This window comes from Halichoerus grypus, chromosome 6 (genome assembly GCF_964656455.1).
Source record: "Halichoerus grypus chromosome 6, mHalGry1.hap1.1, whole genome shotgun sequence".
Taxonomy (NCBI): domain Eukaryota; kingdom Metazoa; phylum Chordata; class Mammalia; order Carnivora; family Phocidae; genus Halichoerus; species Halichoerus grypus.
In genome coordinates this window covers 156665791-156689836 of record NC_135717.1, presented here as the reverse complement: position 1 = coordinate 156689836, position 24046 = coordinate 156665791, and the positions used below count along the sequence as shown (strand labels likewise).

The 24046-nt window shown below is 39.1% G+C and overlaps 2 protein-coding genes across 8 annotated transcripts in view; one reads left to right on the top strand and one right to left on the bottom strand.

Moving 5' to 3' along the window:
* Window positions 1-2177, bottom strand: part of APAF1 (apoptotic peptidase activating factor 1) — a 91799-nt gene extending 89622 nt beyond the window's left edge. For 3 of the 6 annotated variants that reach the window (XM_078076446.1, XM_036086036.2, XM_036086037.2), the window contains exon 1: window positions 1972-2176. The gene's annotated coding sequence lies outside the window, so the exon portion shown is untranslated. Of the gene's footprint in view, window positions 1-31; window positions 422-1971 lie in introns of all 6 variants that reach the window. The other 3 variants (XM_078076448.1, XM_078076449.1, XM_078076447.1) reach the window with 2 other exon arrangements.
* Window positions 2178-2262: 85 nt separating this feature from the next.
* On the top strand, window positions 2263-23547 carry IKBIP (IKBKB interacting protein). Of its 2 annotated transcripts, none has more exons than XM_036086045.2 (3): window positions 2263-2787; window positions 9014-9131; window positions 13034-15589. In XM_036086045.2, the coding sequence occupies exons 1-3, from the start codon at window positions 2612-2614 to the stop codon at window positions 13868-13870; spliced, it is 1131 nt and encodes a 376-aa protein (XP_035941938.1). In that variant the 5' UTR covers window positions 2263-2611; the 3' UTR covers window positions 13871-15589. The 2 variants fall into 2 exon arrangements, with proteins under 2 accessions (XP_035941938.1, XP_035941939.1); XM_036086046.2 differs by lacking the exon at window positions 13034-15589 and adding an exon at window positions 22272-23547 and having other exon boundaries at window positions 2264-2787.
* Window positions 23548-24046: the final 499 nt, after the last annotated feature.

Below are 24046 nucleotides of genomic sequence, written 5' to 3'. Positions count from 1 at the left end.
TCATCTGTAAACACATTTCTCACATGCTTACCCCACTGTTCCGGCTGAGCTGCTAAGTATGACAAAGCAGCAGAAAATACCCACTGGTGTCATTCTTCAGATTAAGAGGACACAAAGAGGGACGCCTGGGGGCACTGAGTCAGTTGAGCATCTGACTCTTGATTTTGGCTCAGGTCATGATCTCAGGGTTGTTAGATGGATGGAGCCCTGCATCAGGCTCTGTGCTGAGCATGGAGCCTGTTTAAGATTCTCTCTCCCCCTCGGGGCACCTGGGTGACCCAGTCGGTTAAGCATCCGCCTCAGGTCCTGATCGCAGGGTTGTGAGATCCAGTCCCGGGTCAGGCTCCACACTCGCGGAGTTTGCTTAAGTTTCTCTCTCCTTCTGTTCCTCCCCCCACACGGTATCTCTCTTTCTCTCTCTCTGTCTCAAATAAAAAAAATAAATCTTAAAAAAGTTTTCCCTCTCCCTCTGCCCCTCCCTCCCACCTCCCTGACGCTCTCTAAAAAATAAATTAAAAAAATAAAAATAATATTCTTTACAGCATAATACTCTAAGTTTCTACCAGCTTTATTTCAAATACAATGCAGATTTTTCCATGGGTATAAAACCCAGATCCGAATATTTGCATGTTTTTAAAACATTAACAGAACTCCACCCAATGTAGTACAGTGAGTATCTAAATGTGTTCAATAATTTATCCATTCAATAAACATTTGAGCCCCTCCTATGTGCCAGGCCCTGAAGTCTACAAAGATTAATCATAACCCTGAAAGAATTCATAATCTAGTGGGAGAGAAAAATTTTAAAGAGATAATTAGAATGTGATGCCGTAAGTGCAAAAATACAGATAAGCACAAATAATATAGAGTGCACAAAAGAGGACGGATAATCATTTTCAACAATGACTACATACTTGTGGCACTTGCAAACATAGGGAAATAGAGCACTTGCCTATACTTGTCAAGGTTCACCAAATGCCCAGTACTAGCATGAAACTGAAGGATAAAAGAAAAAGTTATGATCAGAATCAAGGCTATGGTATCCTTTAAACGTTACTAACGTTTTATGATCTCAATTGAAACAAAACATTCCTTAATTTTTAGTTAATTTTTCAGGATATGTCGAATTGCTAAACAGACACCTCTGACAACCTGAAACTAATTTCCAACTTTCCCGGGCCCTATTAAAACGAAATATGTAAATTTTAAATACATTTTTAAACTCTGCACAAATCGTAATATTATGAACAAATTCTCAGCATCCCATCTTCTGTAACCACATCAAAATGTAAAATCAAACTCTTCAAAGATGTGAAATAGTAAAGAGCAATTTCATCCAGGAAAACCGTAATAGCTGGCTGCTTCCTCTTTGGTAATTTCTCTTCCTGGTACAGGAGCAGGATGGTTATCAATTATTCCTTGTGTCAGAATTCTGAGTCCCTGAAATTGGCTACTGAACCTCCAGAGAACCCAGCTCGGGCAGAAAAGCGGGGCGCAAACTTACCCAAACCTGTGCGAAAGGTCTTACTGGGAAAGGCAGCCCTGCAGGGACAGACTGGGAAGTCCAGGTGGGGGTGGGGGTGGGGCTGGGGCTGGGGAGGTAAGCAATGGGGGCTTCCTAAAGGGAATGTAGGGATCCGCGCGCGGCCCCAGGACAAGTCCGGGCCTCACAGGTGCACCTCCAGAGCCTCCGCAGTCCGGGGCGCCTCAGGACCCCGGGAGACCTCTGACCCGCGGAGAGATAGACGTCACCCCCGCAGGCAGACCACACAGTCCCGGACCGCCGAGGTGAGGCCGGGTCTGAGGCCCGCCCTCTCGGGTACCCCACCCCAGACACAAAGGGAGGAGGGCCCACTCGAGCTGTCGCTCTTTCTCTCCAGCAGCAGCTGCACCCGGCCGGAGTCCGGCACCACTCCGAATGCAGCCGCGACTTCAAGTCCTCGCGGGTCGCTGACGACCCAGACTCCTCACCTTCGGCTCCCTCGTCCCTTCAGCCCAGGAATAAAAGAACCAGCGTCCACTTGAAACCTCCTCCTTTCCGCCTCAGAACCTCGAAGCAGTCAAAACCCGCTGGGCCCGCCCAGCCCGGACAGCGCGCGCCCGCGCACGCAAATACACACACCCGGAGCCCCCGAGCAGCGGCCGCTGCCCCGCGCGCCCCAGCAGCGGCTAGCGCCCGCGCGCGCCCAAAGAAGCGCCCTCCGCCCCACCCCACGGCGGGGCGGGGCTAAGCCACGGGGGCGCGCCTCTTTCCGAGGACAGAGGACCCAGGCGGCGGCGCGCTCCACGTGGCACGCGCTACCCTTCCCCGCCCCCTCGCTGCCCGGCGATCCGCGCGCGCCGGGAAGCCACGATTTCCTCAAGTTTACGGCTTTAATGGAAAGGGAAAGGAGGTTCGCCAGGTGCCTCTGCTGGAGGAACTAGAGGGCGGGTGGCTGGGGAACGCTCTGAAGCAGTGAGAACGGCCGGGAGAAGAGGGGGCAAGTTTGTGGGCGGCGCCAAGTCCAGGAGGGGGCGCGGTCACCGCTGAGGCGTCCCGCGGAGGCTGAGGAGGCCTAGTCCCGACCCCCCGGGGTGAAGAAGGCGCCCGGGGCTTGTCGCGTCCTCAGACATGTCGGAGGTGAAGAGCCGGAAGAAGTCGGGACCCAAGGGAGCCCCCTCGGAGCCGGGGAAGCGGAGCGACGGCGGGAAGAGCCCCGAGGCCCGGGGCGGTGGAGGCGGGGGCTGGGCGGACCCCCGGACCGGCGTGAGCCTGCTGTCGCTGGGGACGTGCCTGGGCCTGGCCTGGTAAGTGGATGCGAGGCCGCCCGGGCCCTGTGTCCGGCCTCCCGCGGTCGCCCCGCTCTTCTCCGGGCCTCGCCCGGCTCGGCATCCCGCTAATCTCCCAACCCCAGACCTGCGGCTTCTGTTCCTCTGCCTTGACCCCAAAAAAGGGACAGCCCTTTTTTTTTTTTTTCGCTCTTTCTTACAACTCATTTTTCTTTTGTATTAGTAGTGTGCCCCGATCACTCAACTGGAGTTGAGACTCAGGTCTGGGAACGAGTCAGCCATTTCTTAAGAGATGCGGATTTGGCCAAACTTTATTAAGCGCCTGCTACACGTCCGAAGCTTTTCCGTTTTCGTAACCCACCATTTCCTGTCCGCTGCACATTTGCCATGGACACAGTTGCCCCACCCTCACCCCATAAATGCCTAATGGCAACGTTGGCAGTCTTTAAATAATTCGGTATGATCTCAGGGCATATCTCAGTATGACAATATCAGAGTTTGAGGATTTCTCATATTTCCATCCTCGTTCATGCGTTATGAATTTAAAGTGTCTTCCTAAGTTACAGATTGAATTTTAGTACTGTAAAATGACAAAACTGTAGCATTTGTGTTCAGCTAAAACTGAACATCCATAGTTTTTAAACCAAATTTTAAACCAAGCAAATAGCAATACATTGTTGTTATAGAAAAAAAAATTAGTATTAGAAATAACCTTAAGAGGTGCCTGGTGCCTCAGTCAGTCAAGCGTCTGCCTTCAGCTCAGGTCATGATCCTGGGGTCCTGGGATGGAGGCCTGCGTGGGCTCCCTGGTCCATCGCCCCGGTTGTGCTTTCGCTCGCGGGCTCTCTCTCTCTCAAAAATAAAATCTTTAAAAAAAGAAAGAAGGAGAAAACCTTAAAACCAACTTAGTAATTTTATTTTCCCCATCATTTTCTTTAGGAATAACCTATTTCATCTTAATAACTAGACTCATGCTTTAAATTAGAATTTCCCTCCACTTTTCACCGATTTTTAAAGTATTTAGAAGATAGTTATTCATCTTCAAGAGTAATAGAGGAGGGACCCTGGACTTCCTTTAGTGTAGACCATTTTTGATTGTAATAAATTTTGAATTATACTCTACTGGTAACTCATCCTGAGTTGAAATTAATAAAACATTTGTTACAATAAAGTAAATGTTATTAAATGTTCTCTTCAAGGGATGCCTGGGTGGCTCAGTCGTTGAGCGTCTGCCTTCGGCTCAGGTCATGATCCCAGGGTTCTGGGATCGAGCCCCACGTCAGGCTTCCTGCTCAGCTGGGAGTCTGCTTCTCCTTCTCCCTCTGCCTGCTGTTCCCCCTGCTTGTGCTCTCTCTCTGTCAAATAAATAAAAATCTTTAAAAAATAAATAAATGTTCTATTCAAAAAAAGGATGTTCATGTTAGTAATATGGCATTTTGTTTATGTAATATTTTGATTTTGATCTTAAAAGAATGAATTTACCCTTTTTAATAAATTTACTCTTGTAAATAAACTGCTCTTATGTCTTAAAATGCATGACCTTCGTTAGGGAAATAAAAACCCTTTTATACTGAGAAAGTTACTCAGTAATAGAACTAGTAGGCTAAAAGATACAGATCTTCCTTGACTTAGGATGGGGTTACTTCCCAGTAAACCCATTGTAAGCTGAAAATATCATAAGTCAAAAATGCATTTAATACACCTCATCTACCAAACATCATAGCTTAGCCTAACCTATCTTAAATGTGTTCAGAACACTTAACATTAGCAGACAGTTGAGCGAAGTTATCTAACAAGCCTATTTTACAAGAAAGTATTGAATATCTTACGTAATTTACCGAATACTGTACTGAAAGTAAAAAAACAGAATGCTTGTATAGGTACAGATTGGTTGTAAGTGAATCATGGTCACTTAATCACAGGGAGCGGCTGCTGCAGGCACTGCCCGGCGTCAGGGGAGAGGATCCGACCACGAAGAGGATCAGGATCTCACTGCTACTCTAGGAAAAGGTCAAAATTCAAAGTACAGTTTCTACTGAGCTCCTATCATGTACATACCATCATAAAGTCAAAAATCTAAGTCAAACCATTATAAGTTGGAGGTCGTCTGTACATGTTGCTTCTCTCTGGAACCTAGTAAACTGGTTTTAGTTATTAAATTTACTAATTCTCAATTATCCAAAGATTCATATTCATAAGAGATAAATTACATCACAGAATGTTCAGCTTTTCAATAATTTAGTTACTGTTCTGGGAAAACACTAATACAAATCTATAGGGGCGCCTGGGTGGTTGTCAGTTAAGCGTCCAACTCTTGATTTCAGCTTATGTCATGATCTCAGGGTTGTGGGATCGAGCCCCAAGTTGGGCTCTGAACTGGGCATGGAGTCTGCTTAAGATTCTCTCGGTCTCCCTCTCCTTCTGCCCCTCTCCCCTCTTCTGTCTCTCTAAAAAAAAAAATCTATAAAGGAAAACCTGAAAAGTAGACACTTTAGTGCAGGAATTTACTGTTAGTGCTAATAGTAAAGACACAAGTTACATTGAAAATCTTCACTAACCTCTTTTTAAATCCTTTTTTGCTATTGTTTTTTTGTAAGTGAAGCTTTATCTGAAAAACAGGGTTATGCTTTAAATGCCCTGACCTTTTTTTAAAGGTTATTTGAGAATGAGCGAGAGAGAGAGAGCGTGAGCACACAAGAGGGAGAGGGAGAAGCAGGGAGACCGATGCGGGGCTAAATCCCAGGACCCTGAGATCATGACCTAGCCAAAGGCTACATGTAAGAGAGTTCTTCTCTTCCTGTAAGTGGTCTAATCTGTCCATTCCATCCTTGATTTGCTATAAACTCAACACTGGTTTCAAAGGTGGACAGGCCTGGGGCTTCCATCAGGTGTAAGCAGGAGGAAAACCTGATCCTTTATACCACTATAGGTTTGGAACTAACTATAGAGGGATGGAAAAGCAGCTGCACAAAGCAGCCTGAAAGAAATGGCCAAGGTACTTAAAAAGAGTAACTGATGTGTGGTACCCTAACTGCATAAATTTGAACCTATTTAATCTCTACAACAACCCTATGAAGTATTATTATTCCCACTTTACAGATGAGGAAACTATAGCAAAGATAAATAACTTGCCCAAGATGATTATACAGCTAGTAAATGGCAAAGCCAAAGTTGCTCAGTTCCGTACTCTTACCCAGTATGATATGCTACCTCCATTTGATACTAATCTAAGAGGCCAAAACCCTAGAAATAAAAATCCCTAGTCCAGAACTATTTATAGTCCTTTTCTAACTAGAAGCTATAGCCCTTAGCAGACCCTGTCTGTCTCATCTAAACTGAGGAAGACAGGGAATAAGGGGGCCTTTAACTTCTGTTAGAATATGCCTCTGATTGGTTAAACATCTAACTTCTTTATTTTTAGATTTTATTTACTTATTTGTCAGAGGGAACACAAGCAGGGGGAACAGCAGGCAGAGAGAGAAGCAGGCTCCCCGCTGAGCAAGGAGCCCGATGTGGGACTTGATCCCAGGACGCTGGGATCATGACCTGAGCCGAAGGCAGATGCTTAACCAACTGAGCCACCGGGGCACCCCACATCTGACTTTTAATCTCAGCTCCGGTCTCAATCTCAGAGTTGTGAGTTTAGGCCCCATGTTGGGCTCCATGCTGGGTGTGGAACCTACTTAAAAAAAAATGTGTATATATATATATACCTCTGACTCATAAAAAGGGAACAAAGCACTTTGGACACTAACCTGGATGCCAGTTTCAAAAAATTTAGTTTTTCAGGAATGAAGTTACCTTCTGTCAACATTGACTTCTAGAAAATCATCCTCTTCCTTAATGTTAACAGAGTTAATATTTACAAGTCATTTTAGAATGGTGCCTGGCACATCTATGTGAAAAATAAAATGAATGTGTTTTAATCCAGCACATACAAACTGCTTTTCATTTTTTTCATTACTAGCACAGAGTCAACTTTATGCTTGTTTTTTCTTTTCTTTTTTTTAAGATTTTATTTATTTATTTGACAGAGAGAGTGAGCACAAGCAGGCAGAGAGAGAGGGAGAGGGAAGGGGAGAAGCAGGCTCCCCACTGAGCAGAGAGCCTGACCACGTAGGGCTCTATCTCAGGACCCTGGGATCATGACCTGAGCCGAAGGCAGACGCTTAACCAACTAAGCCACCCGGGCACCTCTGTGCTTATTTTTTCTTACATATTTTTCTTATTATTCATATGTAGTAATGGTGAATCTTTTTTTTTATTTGTTGAGAAGCTAACCATGAAAAAAACCTACAAATTATCATCAGAGATGATATTTGCACTAGCATGACATAGTTTTCTTCAAGGTCAAGGTTTTGCTTACTATTTGAATTTTGAAGAGAAGTCCAGAAATAGACATTAAAATATTTAATAAAATGGAAAGTGCTATAATGTGTTATAGTAGTGGATCAACCTTTACAAAAAGACTCTTATAATAACAGTTTTATTCTGAATAAACATTCTGATCTACAGGATAAATCCCAGAGGTAACACTGGAGTAATGAGTGATAAAACTAATCTTTGAAATTAGACTTCTTTCTTTAGGGTGTTCGACATCCTTGGTTTCTGTCTGATGATCTCAGATAAGCCTATACTCTGAAAAGAATCTCTTAAAATCCAAGAATGAAACAGCCAGTATAAAAAAGAATTAAGTCTACACATTCATCTTTGAAAATTAGAATAATGGCATTTTCTAATAACCAGAAATGTTATTTAAAAGTTATATTAGCACATAGGAGAAAAGTCAATCTCTGCTAGTTATGTAACCTGGGCTTACTTAATTCACTGTTATCTCATAGGACAGACACTAGCCATCATCAAAAGAAACTTATTTTATGGGGCGCCTGGGTGGCTCAGTCATTTAGGCGTCTGATTCTTGATTTCGGCTCAGGTCATGATCTTAGGGTCATGGGATCAAGCCCCATGTTGGGCTTCGCTCTCAGCTAGGAGTCTGCTTCTCCCTGTCTCTCTGATCCTTCCCCCCACGCAGGCTCTCTATCTCTAAAATAAATACATAAAATATTTTTTTAAAAAACTTATTTTATCCGAGGCGCCTGGGTGGTTCAGACGGTTGGGCATCTGCCTTCAGCTCGGGTCATGATCCCAGGGTCCTGGGGTCGAGCCCCACATCGAGCTCCTGCTTGGTGGGGAGTCTGCTTCTCCCTCTGCCTGCCGCTCCCCCTGCTGTGCTCTCTCTCTCTGTGTCAAATAAATAAATAAAATCTTAAAAAAAAAAAAAGTAGATGAACCAAGGGGCACCTGGGTGGGTCAGTTAAGCGTCTGCCTTCAGCTCGGGTCATGATCCCAGGGTCCTGGGATGGAGCCCCATGTCAGGCTCCTGGCTCAGCAGGGAGTCTGCTTCTCCCTCTGCCTCTGCCTCTCTCCCCTGCTCATGCTCTCTCTGTCTGTCTCTCTCCCAAATAAATAAATATTTTTAAAAAGTAGATGAACCAAAATGGTATTAGATCCAAAGCATTTCTTTTGCATTTGCTTATCTCATGTCCTATACAAACGAAAGTCTATTTATTGTTTTTAAGATTGGGATAACTTTTTTATGCTTCTACAACCTTTACTACTTATCAGATGAAGAATATACTCCAATTTTAGAGTGGCATCTAAAGTACACCTATATGAAAAAAATAAAGTACACCCATATGACTCGTATATTGAGTATAACCAATTGTAGAGATTATACAGCCAGCATTGCATGTGTGTTCTGTTGCCACTTTGACAATGACTCCTGTTTTCGTAGTTTTGACTTATTTTTCAACTTCTAGTCCTCATCTCTCTCTTCCATTCCACTGCTTTATTTCTCTCCTACATTTTAATTTAAAAATACTTTTTTATATGGGTAACTCTTGCTTTCTACATTTCAGTATGAAAACACTTATTTTCTAGATATTGCCCAAATATGGCCTTGAGAAAAATAGTAGAGATCCCATATCTTATTCTAGATAACTCGTCATTTCTTCCTCCAAAATATTTCTTGTGCATACAACTATCATACCATCTCACTCACTGGACTGGGACTTGAACAGGATAGAGTTTCACTTTCTATTAATTTGTTGAAATAAACTACTAAAAGCTGTCACTACTCATACCAGAATTTATGTTGTCCTTATCAAAATTATAAAATGTTCCTTTACAATTCAAACTTAAATGGATATGAATTAGGAGGTAGTGATTTTTTTTTTCTTTCCAGGTTTGTATTTCAGCAGTCGGAAAAGTTTGCAAAGGTGGAAAGCCAATACCAGTTACTGAAAATAGAAACGAACAAGTTCCAAGGACTTCAAAGTAAAATCAGTTTAATTTCAGAAAAGGTAATTAATTATTAATTGGCTTATTTGGGTAGATTTTCCCATTTTTCTTCCCTTCTACCACCCTTCTACCCCAGTTTATAACTTCCTTTTTCCTGCCTGTTAGACGATTACTGTTTTAACTCTCACTAGTTTTTGTACATTTCTCCCTTCAATCCAATTTAGACTCAGATTATTTTGAAACGACAGGGTTGTTTTAATATAGCAAGTGTTACTGTTTATAATGATATGACCCCAATTTTCTATTTAAATATCAAATGTCTAGAGCACTGAAAATATGATTGGTCTTTACGTATAAAATTAGAATAGGAACAGCACTTGCTGGGCAAAGACTATCAGGTTTTTTTTTTCTTTACTTTCTAGTTGGTAAATTTGTATACTTCTGCATATAAGAATGACTAACCTAAAAATAAATATTGGTTTTGTAGCCAAATGAAAATTAAAATCCATGTGTATGTTGTGTTTCTTCAAGCTGCAAATGCAGATGCATTATTACTGGAATTCTTAGAAATGTGAGACATAACAAATTTTTAACTACCATGCTTCTGCAATCAATAAGGCATCATGCAGGAATTGTCTGGCTACCAGGAACCAAGCTATCATTGGGAAACATGCCTCCTTTGTTCATTTATTCATTCACTAAACATTTACTCATGTCATAAGGTAGACAAGGATTTGTGCTCGGCACCAAGGTGAGCAGGGATTTTCAAAAACAGGAAAATTAAATAGAGGGTCTGAGTTCCTGTGGCCTCATGCAGAGAATTAGTATATAATCAATCCCCCAGAAGAGAAAAACCATAGATGAAAATTATGCATCCCTCACACGTGCCAGGGAATTCCACAGAGGGTGAGCCCAGGGGCCTTGGGAAGAAGCTACATAATGCTGCATAATGGTATTTTGACATAGGGCTCAAGTTGGAATCTGGTTATACTTGTTAGGGGCTCCTCTAATCAGAGGGAACAGAGTTGAAGAAAAATAAATCCCAGGAAATAGAAACTCCACGTACTTAAAAGCTATTGAAAACAAATTTTGAAGAAAGACGTCCTTTTTAAATGAAAAATTTGGTGGCAATTAAAATGTTTTTTGAGGCAGATTTTTAAAATATCATCATTATCCAAGAAATATTTAGTCTTTGCAAAGCTCTTTCTCTCCCAGTCTTCCCTCGGACTAATTCAACAATAGCTGCCCTTTCGCAAAGCTGGTCCTAAAGGCCAGCATAATCAGTAGGAGGGGAAAACAACTAGATGTGGGCTCTCATCACACCTGTGTGAACTTGAAAAAATCACTTTAACTTCTCTTAGCTTCTATTTCATCATTTATTAAGTGAGAATAACAAGATTTTTATAAGGCTCAGATGTGATACAATATATATGCAAACTTTTTGAAAACTTTAAACAGAAATAAATTTATGGTATTAAGCTCTTTTTAAAAAAAATGAAAAAACTTAGGATATATTGACAGCCCTTAAATGCAAATTATTGTAGCATACTAGTCACTATATATTTTCAGATTCAATCTTGAGACCTTTACTATTTTGAAAAGTTGATCTGATCTTATATTTGGGGTCTCCTGGGGTATACTGCCTCCAGATTACAGTGATGCTCTGGTGAACAGCCTAAACAGGAAATTACCTTAGATGAAGATAAGCTTACCTCTTCAAAAAGCTGATAATAAGACAATTAAACTTAACAGTATTACTGATGTCCAAATATTTCTCAGAATTGATTTCTAAAGGATCTTGTATAATAGCTACATGTGTACATTAAAGATAATTTTTTTAAAGATTTTATTTTTAAGTAATCTCTACACCCAATATGGGGCTTAAACTTACAGCCCCAAAGATCAAGAGTTGCATGCTCTATCGACTGAGCCAGCCAGGCACCCCTAAAAATAATTTTTAAATAAGGTTTCACAGTGGCTTATTATATTAGTCAGTACTGTTACACATTGTTTCTATCACCTGGGATTGCTTCAGGTCTTGGTTGGGGTGGGCCCAGAAGATTAAGGCCATTCTTCTTCCTAAATGTCAACAAACATGTTTTTTATACCCTAAGATATGGGAGCTACAAAAAGGCATAAGACATGGTCTCTTCCCCTAAGGAATTTAGAATCTCTCATATCCTCACCTGACTAGTAACATCAGTCTGTTCAAGAGTCAGATTTCAGAGTCACTTCTAAGCCTTTCCTCATTCTGCTCCAGACTACTGATCTCTCCTCAGAGCATCCATTCTCTGCATACTAATTCTATCATGACACAAATAGTAAATTTGTGAGTTTTTGTTGTTATTAATTTGCCTCCTTTTCTGCTCTTTAAGCAAACATTCTGTCTTTATCTCTATATCCTTAGTGCCTAATAATGGAACAGAGGATAATCAATAAATCTTAGTGGGACTCCAGAATATGTAATGTAAAAGATCCAAAATGCTGTCTCCTTTGTCAAATTATGAAGCCAGGAACTATATTATGTCTCTGTTTTCATATCTAGTGGCTAGCACAAGGTCAAAACTTCTCTAATTTTGTGTGCTGAGTGCCAAATAGGTGTCAAATACACAACACAATAGGTGCTCCAGGAGTTTGGGCTATGGAAGAATGCTGCACTGAGGAGCTGAGATCTGCTCTGAGCCTTGAAGGAAAGACAGAACTGAGCTAAGCAACAAGGAAAAAATAGCATATAAAGAGATAAATTTGGGACTTTATCCTAGAAGTATTAGGAAACATCATGGGTTTTTTAATGTCGTACCATGATGTGCATAGCAGTTTTTAAAAGCTTCATCTGGCTGTAGTGTGGTAGGATGATTTAGAAAAGAAGTTAACTAGAAGCAGATATTAGATAATACTTCTAGAATATTTTCCTTGATCCTTGAAGTCTGGTTTGGGTGCCCCATGTAAGTGCTTCCATAGCTCTTCCCCATCATAACACATGTAGAGTTGGCTTTCTCCCCAGTTAAACTAAGCTGCTTAAGGGCAGAACCATGTCTTGTACAGTATTATGCCTTCAACACAATGCTGCAAACATTTAATAAGTTAACGATCATTCTAGGGCTTCCTGTAGTCTCTGAGGCTGTTATCTGTGTGTGAGTATAAGCTAAAAGAGGTCCACAGCCTCCTGTATTCTGGACATATATGAGGAAATGTCAGGAGCTTACCACAATTTACAGATACTTAGCACATGTTACTATTTGATGTGAGTTGCCTCACTAAACTGGACTTTTATTCATTTCTGCCTTTGTTATATCTGTAAGATCTGATTCTGGTACCTTATCTGTAAAAGGTCAGTCAAGAAATTTTCAGGCAGAAACTCTTCCAGAATCAGATAATTTAGGAAACGTAACAAATTTTATTAACTCAGTTATAGTTTCTAAAAAAGCCAAATAACTATAAGAATGACAACTAAGTTGCTTTCCATTGGAGTAAGAAAAGAAGGAAATGTGATATACTTCAGACTTCTTTAACATTTCTCTCTTGAATGTCCCTCCATGAAAATGTACAAATATTTAGGTTTATAAATTCAGGTGTGTGTTTTTCTCCCATAGTGCTAATCTATTATATTTGTTTTAAAATCTGTTAAAACAACTACTAAAGTCATGAATGTTTTTGTCATTGTGGTTCTGATATACTTGGATATTTTAGACATCTTCAGAATTTGAACTGGGCCTGTGCTTATTAAAGTGTATTTCCCTAATATAAAAGTTATTAAGGGTGGCTCAGTTGGTTAAGTGTCCGACTCTTGATTTTGGCTCAGGTCATGAGATCAAGCCCCATGTCAGGCTCCACGCCCAGTATGGACTCTCTCTCTCCCTCTCCCTTTGCCCCTCTCCCCTTGCTCGCTCATGCTCTCTCTCTCTCTTAAAAAAAAAAAAACTTATTAAGTAGCCTTGGGAATTGTTTTGTGTTACAAATGCAGCTTGAGTCTACTGAAAGTATCCTGCAGGAAGCTACATCCTCCATGTCTTTGGTGACCCAGTTTGAGCAAGAAGTATCCAGCCTCCAAAGTATCATGCGTGACATCCAAAATAGTGAAGAGTTGCTCACCCAAAAGATGCAAAGTCTTAATGAGAAATTCCAGAATGTTTCAGATTTCTGGAAAAGAAGCCTAGAAGAAATGAATGTTAATACAGACATTTTCAAATCAGAATCAAAACACATACATTCTCAAGTTACTGTCCAAATTAACTCAGCTGAACAAGAAATAAAATTGCTCACTGAAAGGCTAAAAGATTTGGAAGAAAGCACACTAAGAAATATTAGAACAGTAAAAAGACAAGAAGAAGAGGATCTTCTACGAGTAGAGGAGCAGCTTGGCGCTGATACAAAAGCAGTGGAAAAGCTGGAAGAAGAACAGCATGCTCTCTTTGCCAGAGATGAAGACCTGGCTAATAAACTTTCCAACTATGAACCCAAAGTTGAAGAATGCAAGACACATTTGCCAACAATTGAGAGTGCTATTCGCTCTGTTCTCAGAGTCTCTCAGGATCTGATAGGGACAGAAAAAAAAATGGAAGACTTAACTACTCAGATGTTTAATATGGAAGATGATATGCTGAAAGCAGTATCTGAAATAATGGAGATGCAGAAAACCCTTGAAGGAATTCAGTATGATAATAGCATATTAAAGATGCAAAATGAACTGGATGTTCTGAAAGGAAAAGTTCATGATTTTATGGTATATTCAAGTACAAGAGAAAAGGGCACTTTAGAAGAATATAATCTAGAAAGTAAAGGAATTGATAGTGACTTTTAAATGCACCACATTTATTCTGATGACCATATTGTTATATATAAACTTATTAGTTCCATGTTTTTGTGTTATTTTGATATGCCTCACTTTATCCTACATTACTGGCAAGTAAGTGACATATCCACACACGTGGATTATCCAGATAATGAAAGCTTATCTGTTTAAGCAATAAAATTTATTTCATTTTAGGCATTTTAAATAGAAATATCTCCAAAATATATCCCCACCTTTTTAAAGCAATATACTTAATATTTTAAATGTTTTTTCTAATAAGTAATGGACATTATTATGAATTTCACTTATTATATTGGACCCAAATATGTTAACACCTCTAGAAGCTATTGAGGAGGGTTTCCCTTCTCACAAAACGACCCTAGTTTGCTATTTTTTCAAACCTTATGTCTATTTCTTAGACGTTTTCTGTCACCTAAAGATGTGACCTATTGGCCCGTCACTGTCAGGTTGGTTGGTAGGTACTGTGCCTGCCTAACCAGTTCTGCACTTCCTTTGTAATTTACTGCAGGCTAAGATCCAGACCACCAAGTTCACAGGAATTTTGTCTAAAATGAAAAATAACATTACCAAAGGAAAGCATGAGGTGCTTTGCTGTGAATCAATACGTACTTTTTGAAAACTGTGGAGCCTGGGAAACATTTTTACTTTTTATTAAGGTTCTAAAGTGTATTACAGATACTTGTAAGAATTTTTAAATATGAGTAAATATGGGTGTGCCTGACTCTTGATTTCGCAGTCATGAGTTTGAGCCCCATGTTGAGCATAGAGATTACTTTAAACATTTTTTTAATTAAAAAAAAGGACTAAATATGTTCTTATTGAAAGTTTTACCTATGAATTGTGTATGAAGTATGGACTTCTGGAATATCTTTGTATACCTGGGCTTTTTTTTTTAAGGTTCTAACTGTGTTACAAACTCTTGAGTTTGCTAGATACATGATCCCTAGATAAATTATTCTATCTACAGTAAAAAAATACCAATACACCTGTGGCCTATTTCAAAGAGGAAAAAGCAGCATATTGAAAAATTATGATAACTGTGGTAATTAAACGTATGTCATTGTTTTAAAGAGTTCCCAAACTAATTACCCAGCCAAATTTGTTTTACATGATGATTTGATTTTACTCTAAATCATATAATGGAGTCATAAGGAATAAGATGTGAACATACTGAGATGTGATTAAGGGGAGATCTAGTCAGATTTTTCCAATAATGATAATTGGAAATGTGCAGGGTCGGGAAACACATAAGACTTTTATTGGTAACTGATGTATCAAGAGTGTCCAAACTTGGTGTTGAAAACTGAGTCAACCGCATATGGAAGTACTGTTCCTACTTGTGTCTTCTTGCCAATAACCAACTGTAGTCCCAGTTTTATAATATAATATCAGTGGAATTAAACACAAAGAACTTGAAAGCAGTCAATTGTAGTCAGGTAGTTTTATTATGTAAATTTGCACATTTTTTGAAAAATCCCAAACAAGTTCTACTTTTGGGTTAGGAGGGCCTCTGGTAGACAGCCATGGGTAATAAAAATAAGCCTGAAAGAATGCTACTATTAAAGAGCATATCATTAATTTCTGGAATCTTAACATTAAATTCCTTGACGTCTGAATGTCTAAGTTCTTGTCTGTGTGCACTGACAAAATTGTATTTGTTTGTCTTTGTTTTAATGCTAATAAAATAGATTCTAAAGTTCGCTAGAACTTTGTTGTTTCAACCTCCATCCCGTCATGGCAGATGTGATCTCGTAGTTTGTTTGGCCTATCACCAGATTTGATACAACATTATTATTAACTTGTATATAGCATAGTAGTCGCTACAGAAAATAAATGGAAACCAGGTGACCACTGTGTTCTATAGTGACAGTTACAAGGGAAACAAAAACTACCCTTCTACAAGTATTTCATGAGAAAACTATTGTGTATATGTATATACATATTATGTACATGCGTATATTTTCCTTTACTCAGAGGTTTTCCTATGAAAAATTGTCAGTAGACAGATTTAGATGTACCTAATTTGTCTTCCTCTCTTTCTTACATTCATTTATATAACACAGATACTTGAAATTTCAAAAACTTCCCTGTGTATCAAATATTAAATTACATTGTTAGTCTTTCCTTTAAGGAAGATTACCGTATTCTAAGACACATTTTTGTATCTTTGTAATTGATAATATATCAATTATTTTCTGATAGAGTACTACTGGCTCCATATTTTAAATTTAGTATAAATAAATCACTTTTACAAAATAAACACCTAATTTTTTTTAACTTTTGGATGCAAAGTTTAAAAACATATTTATAGTAATATTTCCTTAAATTTTGCGTAATGATTAGAAGCTGTTGACTAAGTGTATTTTTATATTTTATAATAAAAAATGTTGATTTATTAGCCTTATGGTTTCATAGAAAACTAGTAAGATACAAAGTTAATGGCATTATTTTTAATCTCAACCTGATTACAGACCTTTCTATGAATCTACAATCTTGATCAAAGCTTAATATGTCATTAATGATGATTATAAAAAAAATTTCAAAAAATGATGCTGCAAATTCACCAAGCACATGAAAAAAGATTCATTTCTCTATATACTTATGTGCACAGTTGGCAAAAGCTCTGCAAATTTACCCAGCATCTGTTTTTTTCAGTTCAGCTATGAACTATTAATTTAATACAAATCGAAATGCTCCATCCCAGCTTTCACAGCAAGGGAGGAGAGAATTAGCATTGGAGCCTATTATGTGTGAAACATTGCTAGGAAGTCTACATTCATCATCACAGTAACAGCTCTGTGTACTGAGTACCTACAATGACCTGTAGTATCCCTGCTTCGCACTACAACTTTGCTAGCCATGACACCCATTTTAAAAATGAGGAAATTGAGGGACGCCTGGATGGCTCAGTCGTTAAGCGTCTGCCTTCAGCTCAGGTCATGATCCCAGGATCCTGGGATCGAGCCCCGCATCGGGCTCCCTGCTCAGCGGGAAGCCTGCTTCTCCCTCTCCCACTCCCCCTGCTTGTGTTCCCTCTGTCAAAATAAATAAATAAAATTTAAAAAAAAAAAAGAAAGAACTTAAAGCCTGACCCCCGCCCCTCCCCCTTAAAAAAGAAAAATGAGGAAATTGAGGCTTAGCAAGGTTAGGAAACTTGCAATCACACTGCTATGTCTGTCCAACTCCAGAGGCCACTGACCTCCCCCTATACAATGCAATCTGCTACTATTCAACTAGGGGGAGAAAATCACAAGAAATCCACCATCAATAGAACCATCTTGAGAATTAAAAAAACTGTAATTCAGCCAAATGTGTCCACTACCATGTTACCATTAAACGAGACTGTAAGTCACCCAAAAGTTCTAACTATGACCTAAACTTACTTGGGGCTTGGGCATAAGAAGGAACCAATAAATGTTTAGGGAATGGTAGGAAAGCAGTGGTGGAGAAAGAGCCTTAGACCAGAATCTTCTAACCTAGGCTTTGCCACTGTGTGTTCTTGGGCATGTTATCTTGGGGCTCAGTTTTTTAATTTGTAAAATGAGGAAATGGTATCAAAAACTCTCTAAGACCCCTTCTGGCTTTATATGGTTTTTAATTTCAGAGATTAATAAAATTTCCAGGTCCTTTAGTTACAAAGATCAAAGAACCTTTAGCAAAGTTTTTGGAAAGCCAGTTGGATCCAGAAATCATTCCCTTGAACCATGTTGTTCTACTTGTAGACCCAGCAATATTTAATATTATAGGACAGCATCTAGCTTAGTACCTTGTATATATGATAGGAATTTAGTAAAAATCTTCTGAGCTATTGGTGGACTCACCAACACTTCTGTCCATTCTAGGCAAATAGTTTAAACAAGCCCTAAGTAATTTTTAAAAATAATTCCGTGAGGGGCGCCTGGGTGGCTCAGTCAGTTAAACATCTGCCTTCGGCTCAGGTCATGATCCCAGGGTCCTGAGGTTGAGCCCCACTTTGGGCTCCCTGCTCAGCAGGGAGCTTGCTTGCTTCTCCCTCTCCCTCTGCTGCTCCCCCTGCTTGTGCTCTCTCTGTGTCAAATAAATAAAATCTTTTTTAGGGGTGCCTGGGTGGCTCAGTCGTTAAGCATCTGCCTTCGGGTTGTGTCATGCGAACCCCACATCGGGCTCCCTGCTCGGTGGGAAGCTTGCTTCTCCCTCTCCCACTCCCCCTGCTTGTGTTCCTGCTCTCACTCTCTCTCTCAAATAAATAAATAAAATTTTAAAAAATAAAATAAAATCTTTTTTAAAAAATAGTATTTCCGTGAAACAATTTCAAGACTATTCCTACACTATATTCATAAATATTTTAGTAAATATCAATACAAGTTCATGATAAATTGCTTTTAAGCTACCAAGTGAAACAGAGAGCCTTACTAGCTGTTTCTTAATGATCTGATCCTTCTAAGAATAAAGTAAGTTCTTTCTGAGGAGTCTTAACTGTGTAATACTGTTAGGCTACATTTACTCTACCAGAGTAGATACATTAATAAACAATAACCTAATAGTGAATTAGATGAAATAAGCCATCTACTTCCTTCACCCTTTGGAGTCTCTGTTTCAACAAATACACTTGCAAAACCTTTCCCTTAAAAATAAAACATGCTTTTGAAATCACTACTTGATTTCCTTCCTGTTTGTGGTTACTCTTTTTTTTCTATTTATTATTGCATGCACGCTAGTGGGGGAGGGGTAGAGAAAGAGGGATAAGCAGACTTCCAGCTGAGCGGGTAGCCCCGCTGTAGGGCTTGATCCCAGGACTGGACCCATGACCTGACCTGATCCAAAGTCAGAAACTTAACCAAGTGAGCCACCCATGCACCCCTGTGGTTACTCTTTAATGTCATACCCATAATAACATTTTAACAGTCTAACTTCTCTACCAAAAAACATTTGGGGCCACCTCCCCCCACCAATAATTAATGTAGCATAAACCTGAGAAGAAAAATCCTAAAATATATTTTGGAATCAAACATATATAATGGGGAAAGAGAAGGAATTACTACTTCGAGATAACTGTTCTGCTTCATTTCAGCTTGTCATTTTTTTGCAGCTGTATTGTTACTCCTTTTTTAAGCTGTCATTAAAATAATATTCTGAACACATTAAATTTTTATTTGCATTATATAAAACCATGTTAATGTTATCAAAATAATCTCAAAAGATTAGCTCAATAAACCAGGCAAATGCAATTTTATAACGGTAATTCATAAAAAACATTGAAATACACAATTATTTTGGAAATAAAACTTGATGTCTTTAGATGAAATTGTAGATCTTATTTTGTAAAACTGGTTTTCAGCCTGCATATTAATTCCTTGTTTTCTGATTTTATTTATTTTTTTTTTAAGATTTATTTATTTGAGAAAGGGTATGAGTGGGGGGAGGGGCAAAGGGAAAAGAAGAAAGCATCCTCAAGCAGACTCCCCACTGAGCACAGAGCCCAACTCTGGGGCTCAATCCCAGGACCCAGAGATCATGACCTGAGCCAAAATCAAGAGTCAGACGCTTAACTGACTGAGCCACCCAGGTGCCCATTTGTTTTCTTATTTCAAATAATGTATTTATTCCCAAACTAAACTACAAACTCCTTAAAAGCAGAGACTGTTCTTGATCATACTAGCACATACAGGCCCAGTAAACATTGTTGGATCCAATTAGTTGCTTAGGGTTTTCTAAAAACAAAATTTTGGTTTTTTTAATTCATATATAATTAACACACCGTGTTGTATTAGTTTCAGGTGTACAATATAATGATTCAACAGTTCTATGCATTACTCAGTGCTCATCATGATTAATCCCCTTCACCTGTTTCACCCATCCCCACCCACCCACCTCCCCTCTGGCAACCACCAGTTTGTTCTCTATATTTAAGAGTTTGGTTCTTTGTCTCTCTTTTTTTCTCTTTGTCTTGTTTCTTAAATTCCACATATGAGTGAAATCATATGGTATTTGTCTTTCTCTGACTTATTTCACTTAGTTTTATATCCTCTTGATATATCCTTATAAACGGAGGATCCAACTAGTTTTGATTATTAGTACACAGTTATAGACAATCTCCACTTTAAAACAATGCTTTCCAGGGTTCCTGGGTGACATAGTTGGTTAAGCATCTGACTCTTGGTTTTCAGCTCAGGTCGTGATCTCAGGGGCGTGGGATCAAGCCCTGCTTCCCGCTCTGCACTCAGTGGAGTCTGCTTAAGACTCTTTCTTTCTACAAAGGGGGGGAAATCGGAGGGGGAGACGCACCATGAGAGACATGGACTCTGAAAAACAAACTGAGGGTTCTAGAGGGGAGGGGGGTGGGAGGACGGGTTAGCCTGATGATGGGTATTAAAGAGGGCACATTCTGCATGGAGCACTGGGTGTTATACACAAACAATGAATCATGGAACACTACATCAAAAACTAATGATGTAATGTATGGTGATTAACATAACAATAAAAAATTTTTAAAAAAAGACTTTTTCTTCCTCTCCCTCTGCCCTCCTCCCCCCCTCTAAAATAAATAAATAGGGGCACCTGGGTGGCTCAGATGGTTAAGCATCTGCCTTCGGCTCAGGTCCTGATCCCAGGGTCCTGGGATTGAGCCCCGCATCTGGCTTCTGGCTCAGCGGGTAGCCTGCTTCTCTCTCTCTGTCTCTCCCCCTGCTCATGCTCTCTCTCTGTATCTGTGTCTCAAATGAATAAATAAAATCTTAAAGGAAAAAATAAATAAATAAAATCTTTAAAATAAATAAGTAAATAAATAAATAATAAAACAATGCTTTCCTGAAAAATGAGTTGAAAGTTAAATGTGTGAAAGTCATATGACTGACTTACACATTATGAAGCAGACCCCCTCTTTCGGTGTAATCACTATGTATATCTGTCTTTCGACATAGGCTTTGACAATATATTTTACATATGTCCTTTAATTTTTTTTTCTCCGTAGCTGAGCACACAAGCCACAGTCTTCAGTTAATCTTCTGATTGAAGTTTACTAGTTTTACCTGACAATTCCTGTTATAATTTTCAGTTTTGTATTATGAGATTATATCTCATATATATATACTATTATCACTATAATCCACACTTTAATTTTTTTCCTTTCCCTCTTAATTTTATTAACTGATGACACAATGCAATAAAAGTTCAAATATTCGGGAGGAGGAATTAAGATAGCGGAGTAGTAGGGGGACCCTATGCTTACCTCATCCCTGGAACACAGCCAGATAAATATCAAATCATTCTGAACGCTGAGAGAACAAACTGCACATCTAGAGGGAGGAAAATGGCCACGTTGTGAAAGGTTAACTAGAATTTAAATAAAAACTTGCAAAAAATTTTAAATATTCAAAAACAACAAAATATTCAACTTCTCTGACACTGCTATTTAAACACACACACACACTCACATGTGCACACAAACATTACCACAAACAATGAAAATAACTTGAAATACTGTCAGGTAGTTGTGTGGCTCAAAATGTTCATCAACTAGGGGTGGGATGGGAAGAGGAAAAAAAATGTTCATCAACTAATATATCCAGGTTAAACCAAAATGACAATTTACAGGTGGATGGTAAGGAAGGAGGATGGCATGGAAATATACAAAAGTTGAGAACCACTTGTATTTGGAATCATAAGATTTTAGAATTTTGAAGATAGGTTGTTTTTGTTGATTGCTTTGTTTTTTACATATCTGTCTTCTCTACTAAACTACTAAACTGATTTGAGGTCACAACCCAAGCTGTACTCATCTTTATATCCCTCACACTGGGTATGCCTAACATAGTAGGAACTTAAGAATCAGTTAATTGAATTATTCAGGGTCTCATGGAGAAATACACAGGGGCACCTGGCTGGCTCAGTCGGTAGAGCATGCGACTCTTGATCTCTGGGTTATAAATTCAAATCCCACATTAGGTGTGGAGGTTACTTAAAGATAAAATCTTTAAAAGTAATAGGACAATAAAGCATATACACATGGAGTCTTGAACATTGGTCCCTTCATTCTAGCACTAGAAATAGCTACAAACAAACTTGTGTTTCAAAAATTATGTTGCCTTGTTTGACCCCCACAAATCTACCAAAGCTCATCTAGAGGAGGCTCCCTCCTCTCTTCTCCAGCAAGAAAAAATACCTCACTGTCTCTCATTTAGCTCATTTTGCCCCTGTACAGAGTACTGATAATATAAAAATAGCTGAAAATGCTCTTTCCAGTGACATTTTATGAAATGTCCTTCATGTTTTCCTTCTTAATCATTAGTCACTTGATACATCTTCTACCATGTTTTCCAGAATGGTAAAGTTATAGTTCAAAATTCAACTTGAATTTTATATATTAAGCTCTTAATCAATTTAATTATTATGGTGTTATATTTTCTTATAGTGTCAGAAGTCTGAAGCTATCATGGAACAGTGGAAGTCTTTTCAAATAATTGCTCATCTAAAGCGTCTACAGGAGGAAATTTATGAGGTGAAAACTTGGTCCAACAGGATAATTGAAAAACAGAATATATTGAACAACAATTTGACAACTCTTTCTCAAGATGTGACAAAAGTAGATCAAAGTACAACTTCTATGGCAAAAGATGTTGGTCTCAAGATTACAACTGTAAAAACAGATATACGACGTATTTCAGGTTTAGTAACTGATGTAACATCATTGACAGATTCTGCGCAAGAATTAGAAAATAAAATAGAAAAAGTAGAAAAAGATACAGTAAAAAACATAGGTGATCTTCTCTCAAGTAGCATTGACCGAACAGCAGTGCTCCGAAAGACAGCGTCTGAAAATTCACAAAGAATTAACTCTGTTAAGAAGATACTTTCAGAGCTAAAGAATGATTTCAACAAGCACACAGATAGGTTTTTAAGCTTAGAAAGTGACAGAGCTAAAGTTATGAAGACAGTGACTTTTGCAAATGATCTAAAACCAAAGGTGTATAATCTAAAGAAGGACTTCTCCCGTTTGGAACCATTGGTAAATGATTTAACACTACGCATTGGGAGATTGGTTGCTGACTTACTACAAAGAGAGAAAGAAATTGCTTTCTTAAATGAAAAAATATCTAATTTAACAATAGTCCGAGCTGAGATTAAGGATATGAAAGATGAAATAACACACATTTCAGATATGAATTAGTTTGAAATTATTTAGATGAGACTGAAATAACTTTTTTAATAACATGACCTCTGTCATGTTATAAAAAGACTGACAACTCAGAAATAATGAAATTTTGGAGCAAATATCATTTTGTATTTGGTTTGTGAAACTGAATAAAGGAAACCTCATTTAAATGGAGTTGCAAGGCCAGAAGGGGGAGTTCTCATGCCATACCACTCTTTGCAGCCCTTGGCCAAATAGGAGGAAGCCTATGCTTTACTACCGAAGCAGGGGGAAGATTTTCTCCTAGACACAGCAGCCCAGCCAGTGAGACACTGTCACAACTCAATCAATGAGAAGCCACCACACTGCAAACTCCCAGTTCACTCCAATGGACTTTTTGTTTATAACAGCCCCTCCCAACTGCTCCCTTTCCTCTACGAAAAAGCATTCCTCTCCTTTGTTCTCTGGGCTTGCCTTACGGTTTTGCTGTAGCTTGCATGTCCTGAATTGCGATTCTCTGTTATTCCTGAATAAACCCATTTTGCTGGTGAAATAACTGGCTGTTTTATTTTTAAGGTTAACAGATTCTACTCTGAACAGTAAAAACAAAATATTTTAAAGGGTTGAGCAGTTGATTTTTCAAAAAAATATGCTAAAACATATACTTGCAAATTTTATATAGCAAGAACCCTATGCATTCCCGATACACACTCTCTTACACACACACACACGCACACATTCAGACAAGTGGGGAAAAGCAGGATCCGCCACTCTACCACTGGGAAACCTCTATGGGGCAGGATCTGAACCCCACTTGCCCTTGTGGACTGCCAGGGAGCATAGTACATATGGTTGGAGCCCAAATTAGAGAACTGCCCATCAGGATCAGGGCTGTAGCGTTCATTTAGAGAAAGGGAAACTAGAAAGGTCACAGCCAGGGAGCTGCAGGAAAAGAATAATATAAGACTTCCTGGGTCTTTCATGGCCTTAGGAAACAGGTAAAGATAACCTAAAATAGAGTAGGGAAGTGGTAGCCAGAGCAAGGTTTGAGGGAG